Here is a 12,433-nt window from a genome sequence, read left to right on the forward strand (position 1 = left end):
CTTTAGGGTGCAGGCAGCCATGAATATATGGGGGTCCTTGACATGAAAAAGTATGAGAATCACTGCTGTAAGGGGTTAAGCCAGGGGTGGGCATTGGGCAACTTTGACAATGACGAGGGCCAATATATTTCCACACTCACTCCAGAGGGCCACATTGCATATTAGTAATTACTGTCGTAGCAAAAATAGCTGATCAAGCGGGTTTGGAATTGTAACAGCTGAAATCAATACTATATCAGATTATCAGTATTCTGATATTAACCTGTGGGCCGCATTAAGTGAAGGTGGGGGCCGCATGTGGCCCTCGTGCTGCCAGTTGCACCGCCCTGGGTTAAGCCAAAGACATACAGAATATAGGGTAGGCTATAGGCTACACGGGATACTTACAACACAATTAAATCATCTGGTCGACCTAATTTAAAGAGTAGCCTACCTCCAAATAAAGTGATGTTTGCTCTATTCAATGTTAAGAGTTAGGCCTCGTTAAACCATTCAAACCTGACACTACAAACAGTAATCAGATACTGTTTGCTGATAAAGAAGCAGTCATTGTAACAACATACTAATATATAATAAAGTTTATTTACATTAATAAGTATGTTTCATACAAAACATCAATATATGCCTGTTATTTACTGTATTGATGGATTCAAGCCAGGTGTGACAGTGAAGTAAAATCTACTGTATTTCAGTTCTTCAGATATAATCTCTCTGGTGTTTCAGTATGCTGACCAATTGTGGGTTAAGAATTTAGCACTATCAAGGTTTACAAGAATGTCTCTGGATAAATACGATCATTCTCTTGCAACTATTATAATGTAGACATTTTAAAATGGTCATTATGTGTATTGCTGGGATGTAGTTAGAGTAGGGAGTGGTGATGGAGTGAGAAATGCAAATGTCTACTCTAGAGCAGGGGTCCTCAACTAGAAATGATGAAGGTCCACAAATATTTTTTTGAATAAGACCGAGGTCCGGTCCCATGCGTGGCGTCCATCGGAGAGCGGGGCTCTATGCCCGTTTAGTATGGTCAAGCCAAGCTTATACAAATCAGATCCCCTTCCACCCAACCAATAATGGGGTGCAGAGTGCAGGCCCGGAGTGGAACTCCAAATCAGGCCGGGAGTTATACGCCCTGGCAGGCCACACTGTGCGCGCGTAGCGCGTGCCAGAATTTTGGGGGCCCTTGGGGGACATTTTGGGGGCCTTTGCAGCAATTTCACATGAGAAATGTATACCATCTGATGTTATTTATATTATTAACTAAAAAAAAAAAAAAATGTTTTCTTTTTCTTTTCTTTTTTTTTGGGTGGTCCGCAAAGAGGTGGTCCGCCAGTTGAGTACCCCTGCTCTAGAGGGACTCTCGTTTCAGATTTTCCGGTTTTAGATTCAGGCCTGGGCAATTCCCTCCTCCTCCTCATCCTTCACCTGTTGAGGGAAATCAAGAAAATGCATAAGAAATTATCAGTATTCATTGTTCTAGTACCCTAAAAAATATGTAATATGCAATATGCTGTTGATAGGACATCTTCTTGGGAAGTCACAAACCTCCTCAACTGATTCTACTTCTGGAACGTAGAACTGTAGCATATTTTGAATTCCACTCTTCAAGGTGACAATGGAACTAGGACAACTTGTACAGGAGCCTTGCAGCTTCAGTTTTACAACGCCGTCTTCAAAGCCTCGATAAACAATATCTCCGCCATCCTCCTGTACAGTTGGTCTGGCAAGGATTAACATCACCATCATTATATGGAAAAGACAAGTTTATGAAGTAGAACTATGATGTACATTGTACAATATAACCTACAAGAGCAACTAGCTACCTGATTCGAGTATCTAGAAGTTCTTTGATCATAGCAACCACTTCATCATCATCATCTGATGGTGCTGCAAAGACAAAGTGATTATTATTTATATTTAAAAAAATTACAAAATATTGGCCTATTCTATTTGTGTTGGCTGTATGTGTCCCATGCCTGTATCTTCACGAGGAACAGTTCCGTCGCTAATAACAGGCAGTCCGGTTGTGAAAAAGTCCATTATAGCAGCAAATACATCAGGTTTAATTACTTTCCATTCCATATTTGCATCACTCTAAAAACAGAAAGAGATATTTCAATGAGATTAAATTATAATAGTGTATTAATGGTGTATTATTAAACATTGTATGCACAGTGTATTAGCGTGTTTTCTAGTTTCTGTGTATAATATTACCTTTGTTATAGTGATGAAATCAGGGCCTAGGAAAACACTCTTCACTCCATCAATTCTAAACAACTGCCTGGAGGAAACAGAAAACAGAATTGTCAAAATCAAAATACACTAAAAGCTCATTTCAGGCGATGCGCCATGGCACACTGTTGTGCCTTGAGGTAAGGTCAACTGTGCCACGGAATTTAAGACCACCAAGGCATTTGTAAACTTTGCCGATCATCAGCCAACAGTGGGGGTCACAACAGCAACAGAGTTCCCCCTTGTTCTTCTGTCCCGACACACAGCAGAGTCCCGTTCTCATGTCATGCAGCCTGGAAAAAATATGTCGCAAACTGAGATATTAATGCAGCGCTACCTCTGCGCACTGGTGGTCCTGTACATGCTGTCAGTGTTCGCCCTGTTCTCGGGTCTTTATGCGCACAGTAAACTGTTCTTTCCAGGAGGTGGTGGAGGAACGGGGCCAAGGAGAGTCGCAGTCGGGAGGCGAGAAGGGTCCTCAGACGACGCTCTGGGCCCCGAAAACCAACAGTGGTATACAGCAGGTACATTCTAATGGTTCAACGGATTCATAGGTTATCACTGCATTAAATACACGAAATCAACTGTTATCAGGACATTGGAATATGGCCATACTGCATACTAGACATTGTGGTGTTTGGCTGTGTTCACCCGGACTGCACGCATGCAGGCGTGGTGCAGACATAGCCTGGTAAACGACTCCCCCTGCTGGACGTGTCAGGGCCAACTCTATGGTCGGGGCATGGAAACTAGGGGGTAATAATATTTACTATTCTCTGCCTATACGGATGCGACTCGAACGGCACTGAGTCGGCTCTGGTGGCTGTCGCAACACTTGGCACGGTGACTCGTTCGGCGGTGCCTCACGTGGCTCAAGGCCACCAGAGATGGCACGTCTCCGTCATGGTCACAAAAAGCAAACGCTCCCATAGTTTCACTTCTGCGTTTCCCAGTATGTGTGACTATCACATTCTAGCTGTATTCTAAGCTTCTGATCACGAACATTCTCTTGATTAAGGTGTGATAACATTCGAAGCGGGTGCAACGGTTCTCAAACTTTTACAGCACTCCCTTATGGGGGAGACACTCGCCAGACGAGTCCGTCATGTGTAAGGGTCCATATGGATTTGGGACACTCAAGGAACCCCTACAATGGTTCCCTTCTTAAAATGTATACAGTTAATGAAGGTTTCTTTTTTATTTGCAAATATAAGTAACTGGTATGTGCAAAGAATAGATGGAAAAGCATGATGATGATGGTATGTGCAACCAAAATAATCATACAATTATTGAGTGGTACAGTATTTCTATAATTGTTGCCATTCCTGCTTATTACCCCTCACATAATTGTGTGTATGCGTGCATTAAAACATTTATTTTTAATGTATATACTGTACATCTATTTAATTCTTAAGTCATTGCATTGTTAATACTGGGTGGAAATTTTCATTATGTAACCCTCTATTTGACAATTTTATACCTGGCCAGAGGAGATCCGTATGCATCACGAGGTGCAGCAAAATCCATTGTTCCTGATTCAAGAACTGAGCACCCAGGCAGAAACTTTAAGCTGTTTGGATTGGGTGTGTCCTGGGTCTGAATAAACATGGTCCTTGCTGTGAAGAGATACACGAATATGAAAGGAATGTTCAATGCTGCATTAATCATAAAATAAAATAAAACTTTCTGGTCAGGTCTACCTACCCGAAATAAGAGAGAAGGGTGCCTGTGGCCATCTCCTTTTGGCTCCTGTGTTCTGTGAAGCCCAGTGCAATCCAACACGCTGACACCCATGCCCTAATCCTAATAGACTGAAAGCACAAGTTGACAATTGAGATCCAGCAATTCTTTCTTGAACACCAACCATGAATCTGCATGACACCTCAAGTGGCATCTGTATTTATTTTATGATTATTTTGTTTGCCATGTTATGCTACTGGAGTGTAGAGAGACAGGAAACCTAACGCCTAAGACGGGAGACATGGATCTGGTATAGGGTACCGATTTCCTCCAGTGTGTTCTGGTATGAAATGTACAGTAGGAAAAGCATGTATAACTGTGTATTTGCTATTTATACACACACACAACTTCTCTACTCCTAAATAAAGTCATATATTGGAAAAGGTTTATAGATGACATCCTAATGATATTTACTGGTGAAGAAAATTAGTTATTGGTGTTCAAGGACTATATTAATGGTACACACCCTACTTTAACATTTACAATGGAACACAGTAAAGACCAGATCGACTTCTTAGACCTACGCATTTCAGTAGACACAGAGGGCTTCTTAAGGGCCGATTCATACTCCTATTTTACCGCTGTTTCGGCGCTGTAGTGCCGAAATGATTTTGGCTCGTCAGAAATTTTCAGTAGCACCGAAGAGCCGACTTTAGGACGATACCCGCCCCCCCGAACCTCAAATGACGTCAAATTGTAGGCTCTAGTAGTGCCGAACCGACTTTTATTCGGCGTATGAATCGGCCCTAAGACCACAATTTTTCGCAAACCCACAGACCGGAATAGTATTTCACATGCACATAGCAATCATCCCAGGCGCCAGTTTTTGCACCTCAAACGAATTTGCAGCGATTCTGCTGACTTCAAAATAAAGGCAAAGGCAAAACAGGTTCAGAGATAGGGGTTACAAGACATCTACCATACATACGGCAGAAAAGAAAATTAAAGATGTACAAAGAGAGACCCTCCTGCAACCTGTTAACAGAGATACTTTAGATAATAAAGTCACATGTGTTTCGGAATTTAGCACCTCATCTCATGCAATTAAAGTGCGATCCCAACTTGAAAAATATTTCAACAGTACCACCCAGGTTTTGTTTTAAGAGAGGTAAAAATGTAAAGGATTTGTAAAGGAAACACTAGTACCACCAAGATCTTCTATCATCCACAGACTGGTCAGGAACACAAAATAAAGGGCTTCGTTAATTGTAACACAACTCATGTTACCATGTTAAAATGCCCGTGCGGGATGGTATATGTTGGTCAAACTAAACGCAATCTGAAAATAAGAATAGTCGAACATAAACCTGCAATCCGAAATGGGAATATGGACTGCTATTGTCATTACAAAGAAAGGGGACATGGGTCAGCAGCAGCCACCCTCAAATTTATTGGCATAGAGAGGGTTGACCTGCCACCTAGAGGCGGTGACATGGTAAAACTGCTTTTACAGAAAGAGGCACACTGGATTTTCACCCTGAACACAATGGAACCTAATGGCTTAAATGAGTGTCCATTTCTATAACCCCAATGGTCATAAATGTGTTATTACCACTCTGCCCTATTTATTAAGCCTTTATTGTCTCCACCAGGCTGAAGGCATGGGGATAGAGTATCATGTTTTGCACTCCGTCCGTCCGTGTACAGCTAATCTCCGGCACCGTTAACCTGGTCGATGCCACAGTTTGCACACACACTCCCTGGATGCCAACGATGAACCTCTGCCCCAAAGTTTTCAGAACGGCCTGTTATAGCACCACCATGAGGCCGACTTTTGAAAAACACATTGTTATTACTCCTCCAGATTCTGTCCAAAAATCATCCTAATTGGCTAACATAGGCTTTCAAAGTTTGCAGGATTGGCCCTTTTGAAACAAAAAGCCTCAAATCATGAACGCAGCGTGCAATTTACGTGAAATCTTTCACAGACTTTCCTACTATGCTGAGGAATATATCCCACCCGTTTCACATTGGCCTGTTATAGCGCCACCAACAGGTGGATCTTTGCAAAACACATTTTTGGAACAAAATGCCTCAAATCATCCAATTGCCATCAATGCACCCTTTTCACATTGGCCTATTATAGTGCCACCAGGAGGCCACAACCTGACCTGGCCTGGTAGAGACCAGCTGTGCCCCGAGGGGCACTTTTTCTAGTTATTGATGTGGTTGCCCTAATTTTGACTATTTTACCTGACCTACTCCATATTTTCCCTAGGATGAGGCCCATGATATGTTTTAAATCTTTATATTGTGTATTGGCACTGTTGTGGTGGGTTTTTGTTTTATACATCTGCTATAAATATTTATATTGTCATATTTTTGTATATGGAAAGATGTATTTCTTTTTCAAATGAAGATTCCATTTTGATCTGTTTGTTCATGTGTCTAGTTTGCCCCTCCCATACATGAAAATGTATTGAATCATTGATGCCACACCCGGGGGGGGTGGATCTGCATAATGAATGTCCCTATATATACACTTCACTTCACAGTTCTGTATAGCACCTGACGAAGCTCACGGCGAAACGTGTCGTGCTAATAAATAAGTTGATGCAGTAAGTTGTCCGTCTCTGTTCCCTGGAGTGTGCAGTCCCTTCCTTGGAAGGTTTTTCTCTTAGCGAAAATATACGTTTTACCTCCTCACCAATACAAAGGTGGCTTGTGTAATTAGAAAGCCTACTTTCCTTAGTGGACGCACTCTGAGACCCCCACCAGACGTATAAAAAATAATTTTAGTTACTCCACTGCACCCTCTACCGATATTGCCAAGAGAAAACCTCATAGACAAGATTTTTCGTTCCGGTGAAAATGAATCCCTTTCTAGTCAAAAAGTACATTTTATACGTGTGGTGGGGGTCTCAGCCACCACTAAGGAAAGTAGGCTTTATAATTAGCAAATGAAATGTTTTTAATATCCCCACTGGTGCTCACATTGAAGAGAGTACCTGTCACTGTTCTTCCTGTCACTGTCCCCCAGCTACAGAGAGCTCTGCACCCTGACTAGTCTCTTCTCACTGTCCCCAGCTACAGTACAGAATATATCACTGTCCCCGGCTGTCTCTCTTCAATGTGACCACCGGTGGTGAGTTAGATTCCGAGGGGGGAAATTATACTCTCTTGAGTTTCTTCACAGTGTGAGAGCGCCAGTGTTTTTACACAACATCAGCTCACTCTGAAAGCACAAATTAACAACTTGAACACCAACCATGCAGCTGCATGACGCCTTTGTATTTATATTATGATTATTTTGTTTGCAATTCATGCTGTACATTTATGAGAGTGTACAGACTGAGAGACAGGAAAGCTAAGGCCACATGCGAGACTGACATAACGGGAGTTGAAAACTCGTGTCCTCGGACTCGCAAGGAACATAATCAATGGAACTTAAACTGGCTGGCTATGAGTTAGCCCTGGTCCAAGGCTTACAGCGAGCCTTTCTCTGACGCCTTGTGGAAGTACCTTCCACAGCCCTCTGGTCATATTTCCACTCCCGTGCGCTGTTTTTCTAATACCAGCAAATAAACAAAACGACGTAACCACTCACCGAAACAAAGCCTGCTAGACCTTGGTAAAAGTCTATTCTCGAACCTGGGAAGCGTCTCAGGTCCCCAGTTTCTCTCTAAAATGCACTTTGTGCCATTTTAATAACGCAATGTACCCTGAATTTAAGGACAGTAACGCTATCCTACACTCGCGAACCGCCAGGATCACATTACTGGCGGTTCGCGAGTGTAGGATAGCGTTACTAAGCTATGAGTTGACTAAGGAGTAGTACTGGCAACTTGACTAAGTATCTACTTTATTACCGTTGATTGGTAATCAAACGACGATGGGTAGGCTACTTAACTTAACACTACCGACTGAGAAACAAATAAAATCACCACGATCCCACACTGAGTTCCAGATATTAAAAATAAAATGTAAGAGTTGTTAGCTTGTGGCCAGAACCATGCACTTATACATCTATCTGCGACTGCGTCATTCCAGTTCATTCGTGTAAGTTACCTAACGTTGACCAGGGTACTACAACTGATATAGCCCAAACATTTAGACTCTCATTCGTCAGAATCGAAAAAAACCTAAGTCTAAATGTTTGGGCTACAACTGATAGATGAGAGTACAAGACTTTTGCAAAAGGCGAAACTTTGATGGAAAGGTCCACACTATTGTATCCCATGATTGAACACAAATGCAAATAATGACAAAAACATACCGATAAGAAAATCTTGTCGAAATACTCAACAACCTCCCGACCTGTCTGCAAGTCGCCATGTTTGTTATTATCCTTGTAAGTGTCAACCAACGTTCTAGGAAAGCCCTGCTGTGATTGGCCAGTAGGAGTCTGTAGTCTCTCGCGAAGAGCGTAGCAATTTGCAAATTTGCTGCTAAATTGTGCTAACCTCTCCCTAAATCTCTCTTTATATACGACTAGGTGCTTGTCACGATGACGATTCCCCTCGTTTATACCGGTACCCTTCTTTATATATTAAAAATCTTTGGTTACTAAACCTAACCTCAGTAAAACTATGCATGCCAGGGAGCCAATCAGACACATGTTAAGGCGGGTCTGCAACTCTGCATTGTGTCGTCATTCCTGTTTACGTAAATGGTAAAATAAAATAGTACGTCGGTTAAATCATTCCCCCGTGCCAACATAATCCGCGACCAACCTCGCGTCACCAGGCTAATACACGACGGTTTTAGAAATAGTCAATCCTCCACATTAAAGTACCAAAAGATGCCTTCAAATCGAAACTTTCGGAAGAGAAGGGATTCGTCTGATTTAGAGGAAGACGAGGTAACAGAAGAAGTAAGGTAATGTATGCTAACTTCAACGGTTTGTCTAGCTCACTTGGGTTCCTTTTAAATGCCACGGAATGGATGGATCTGTGTTGTACTTTGTGACAAGGGATGAATTTGTTTTCTGTACATTTTTTTCTTTCTGTTTTTGCTTATTTTCAATTATTTCTTGGTTATTGTTATATAATGATTGCATGATTACATCTATCCAGATGCTTTGTTGTACCATTACCGCAACATTAGCTATGAACTTCACCATGAAGCTTTTTTGAGTTTATGTTCATAATGTGTTTTCCCCTTCATTTAGAGCCAAAGTGGATGAGGCAAAAGAACTACAGGGTTTGCGGAAAAGACAGACTGGTGTCAGGTACAGAGGTGCAAGGGGTGGCTTTTTACAAATTCTGCATTACTACGTTTGATTTATTAACCAACATTGTTTACATTTCCTTCTGGATAGTGTTGCCGCCTTATTGGTGGGGGAGAAACTGCCTCTTGATGGTGACATTGATGTAAGTTTATCAGCTTGAGTAATATGTATAACTTTATATCTAAGCATTTCATTGGCACATTTTGAAATTACACATAATTGTTTCTTTAAACTTACCTTACAGGATGACCCATTTAAACTGAAGACAGGAGGTGTTGTGGATATGAAGAAAATAAAGGACAGGAATAGGGACATGTAAGGAATCCTGGAACTGTTTTGATGATTTGACTGAATTCTTCATTAGACAGAAATGTAAAACAGCACAAGGTACATTCAGACATTTGAGCTAAAAGGATATCACAGAAAAGTCCGGGGGACTTGTTTCCATTGTGGTCCTATGTATTAAATTTGTCAACATCATCAAAAACATCAACATCTCCTTTTCAGGAGTGTTTTGAAATAGGTAAGCCAGTGATCCACATTTGTTAAGGGATGGTGTCGGGGGGGGTATTCCACACTTTGGTGGCAGACAGTGCTGTAGAAGGAGGATTTCTATAGGTGGGTGGTACCAGTGGGTGTTTTATTTTGGGCTGAGTTATAGTAACTGAATGTCATTGATGTCCACATTCCATCTCATGTCGTGTGTGTGTCATAATGTCTTCTCTTTTCAGGACAGAAGAAGAGACCTCAGATCTCAGCCTGGGCACCTCTTTCTCAGCCGAAACAAATAGAAGAGATGAGGATGCAGACATGTATGCACAGTTTCTCTATCTTGAAAAAATATATTTTTTAGATTAGGTGTACTTATGTTTCATGACTTTAATCCATACATTACTTACAAGTCAAATAATGCAAGCATTGTGCACAAACTTAACTTGAATCAGAATATACCAACTCATTGTTTTTTCCTCTCAGGATGAAATACATTGAGACAGAATTAAGAAAGAAGAAGGGGTTGGTAGAGGCAGAGGTACAGAAGGTGAAGGTGAAGAATGCAGAGGACTTACTGTATGAGCTACCGGAGAACATCAGGGTCAACTCGGCCAAGAAGACAGAGGAGATGTTGTCCAACCAGATGCTGAGTGGAATCCCTGAAGTTGACCTTGGTATCGAGTATGTGGAAGAGTGTTGCATGCACCAGTTTATGACTTACTTAACATATCATATTCTAGTCTTGCCAGTTTTTGGAGAGTAATTTTATGCCACTCTTAAGCTGACAAAAGGATTCCAATGTAACTTACATGCCACTGTTTATTTAATTTGTCTTCTAGCGCAAAGATAAAAAACATTATCTTTACAGAGGAAGCAAAAGCAAAGCTCCTGGCAGAGCAGAGAAACAAGAAGAGGGACCATGGCACATCCTTTGTACCCACTAACATTGCTGTCAACTATGTCCAGCATAACCGCTGTGAGTTAGACATTTTTTTTAAAGATTTGGGTAAAACTCTGCATTGTAAATAATTTAAAATAAGAAGTAAATGGCTGGCTAACTTCTAACCCTTCTCTCAAGTCTATCGTGAGGACGTGAATGCACCACAGAGGCACCACCACAGACACAAACAGGAAGAGCCTAAGGCAAGGCCACTGCGTGTGGGTGACACAGAGAAACCAGGTCCAGAAGGTAAGCAAGTGTTGTGTAGGCAAACGCTGCACTCACAACAATTAACAGTAGTAAATGTATATCTTACATCAGACACTTGACTAAAAGCAATGGTATACCTGTATGGAGAACTGTCTGGAATTAATAAAATGACTCCCATCTTAAATCTTTTATAAGCTGCACCATCGCCACCCAACTACCGCAAACGTCCTAATAATGAGAAGGCCACTGATGACTACCATTACGAGAAGTTCAAGAAGATGAATCGGCGGTACTGAGTCTTATTTATAATTCAACCTGATGATCATCCTGTTTTCTATTAATATCCATAGAAGAGCTGTGTAATTTGTAGATGGTATTCTGGCTAAACAGAATTCAACTATTGACAGAATAAGTTGAACTGTTGTACTCAGTGTTGAACCTGAAAAAATCTGTCATTCAGATTTGAACATTATGGTTGCTTACTATATGTGTTGTGTTGAATGGTAATTCCGCTGAAATAGATCCGTTACTCCTATAGTCAGTCTGACTTCAAGGACCAAACTAGACATTGTTTGACAAAAAATGTCAGTGTCTATCCTTTCTTCTGCAACTGTTGCTCCTGTGACCCACCAGATGTGTCATTAGGCTGATTTTATCAAGATGGAAAATGTACATTTGGAATATATCTTTTTTTTTTTTTAACTCTTTGACATCTAATATACCGGTAGTAAATATACCATCGAGGTTTCAAGTCTTTCACTCACTCGTTGAGTTATTCTTGAATAAACATAACTGAATTTGTACTTCAATTAGTAATACACAAATCCAAGACGTTTATTTTTTATTGTTTGAATTCTCTTTTGAAACTTGTATATACAGTATGACGTAGTCTCGCATAGCCAGACGATCAGATCTATATTATAAGGAAATTAAATTTCAATGTAGGAGGTAGAACCATGCAGAACACCAGTGCTAACAAACCTACACTCACTGCTTTGAACAATCCTGATACCCAATATGAAGGACCACCGTTAAGTGCATTAATGGTCGTCTGCAAATGGAAAAAAAAGCCTGGGTCCCACCCAGGCTAGTGATGGTCTGGCTATGAGAGATTCTTTGAACAATGCCATGGAAGCAGGAATATGGAACTTGACTAATAAAGATTTTGACGAGTAATATTTGCAATGTGAAATTTACACTTGATCCTGTTCATTTGGATGAAATCATCAGCTTATTTATGGTATGTTTCTATTCTGTGATGGTGTAGAAATGTTCCAGTTGTTCCAAGGACAACTTTTTTTTTTCCAACCATGGTTCATGGAGAAAGTAAGGGTGTTATCTTTTTCATTTGCTGCTTTCTTTCGTCTTAACGATTTTAGGGGCTAAATATGTATTTGTTTCTACAACATTTTATAGCGATTTATTTTTGTATTATTTGCTATAGTCCTACTAGACCCCAGAAAATTACATCTGCCCACAAAATATAACAGGATCTACTGAATGTGAAGCCATACAACACAGTACCCCCCTTCACATTCAGTAGATCCCCTGATCTTTTGTGGCCAGATGTACATTTATGGGGTCTAGAAGAACTATAGTAGTGAATTAAAAAAATAAATCGCTATACAATTTAGTAAAAAAACAAT

General features: G+C 40.8%; 2 protein-coding genes across 3 annotated transcripts; one reads left to right on the forward strand and one right to left on the reverse strand.

Moving 5' to 3' along the window:
• Positions 1–563: 563 nt before the first annotated feature.
• Positions 564–8,426, reverse strand: nfu1 (NFU1 iron-sulfur cluster scaffold homolog). 2 transcript variants are annotated; one of them, XM_083783674.1, is made up of 9 exons: positions 8,192–8,426; positions 3,940–4,046; positions 3,716–3,851; positions 2,218–2,284; positions 1,980–2,097; positions 1,827–1,890; positions 1,549–1,723; positions 1,350–1,428; positions 564–905 (listed from the first exon to the last, which is right to left on the reverse strand). In XM_083783674.1, exons 1-8 carry the CDS (start codon positions 8,248–8,250, stop codon positions 1,390–1,392), a joined length of 765 nt encoding a protein of 254 aa, XP_083639800.1. In that variant the 5' UTR covers positions 8,251–8,426; the 3' UTR covers positions 564–905; positions 1,350–1,389. The 2 variants fall into 2 exon arrangements, with proteins under 2 accessions (XP_083639800.1, XP_083639799.1); XM_083783673.1 differs by having other exon boundaries at positions 564–1,428; positions 8,192–8,425.
• Positions 8,427–8,598: 172 nt separating this feature from the next.
• On the forward strand, positions 8,599–11,963 carry cUnh9orf78 (chromosome Un C9orf78 homolog). The gene is made up of 9 exons (XM_083784066.1): positions 8,599–8,793; positions 9,086–9,145; positions 9,236–9,287; positions 9,390–9,460; positions 9,877–9,957; positions 10,121–10,318; positions 10,477–10,613; positions 10,716–10,826; positions 10,983–11,963. Exons 1-9 carry the CDS (start codon positions 8,717–8,719, stop codon positions 11,081–11,083), a joined length of 888 nt encoding a protein of 295 aa, XP_083640192.1. The 5' UTR covers positions 8,599–8,716; the 3' UTR covers positions 11,084–11,963.
• Positions 11,964–12,433: the final 470 nt, after the last annotated feature.

This window comes from Protomyctophum parallelum, assembly GCF_964188405.1.
Source record: "Protomyctophum parallelum genome assembly, chromosome: 15".
Lineage (NCBI taxonomy): Eukaryota > Metazoa > Chordata > Actinopteri > Myctophiformes > Myctophidae > Protomyctophum > Protomyctophum parallelum.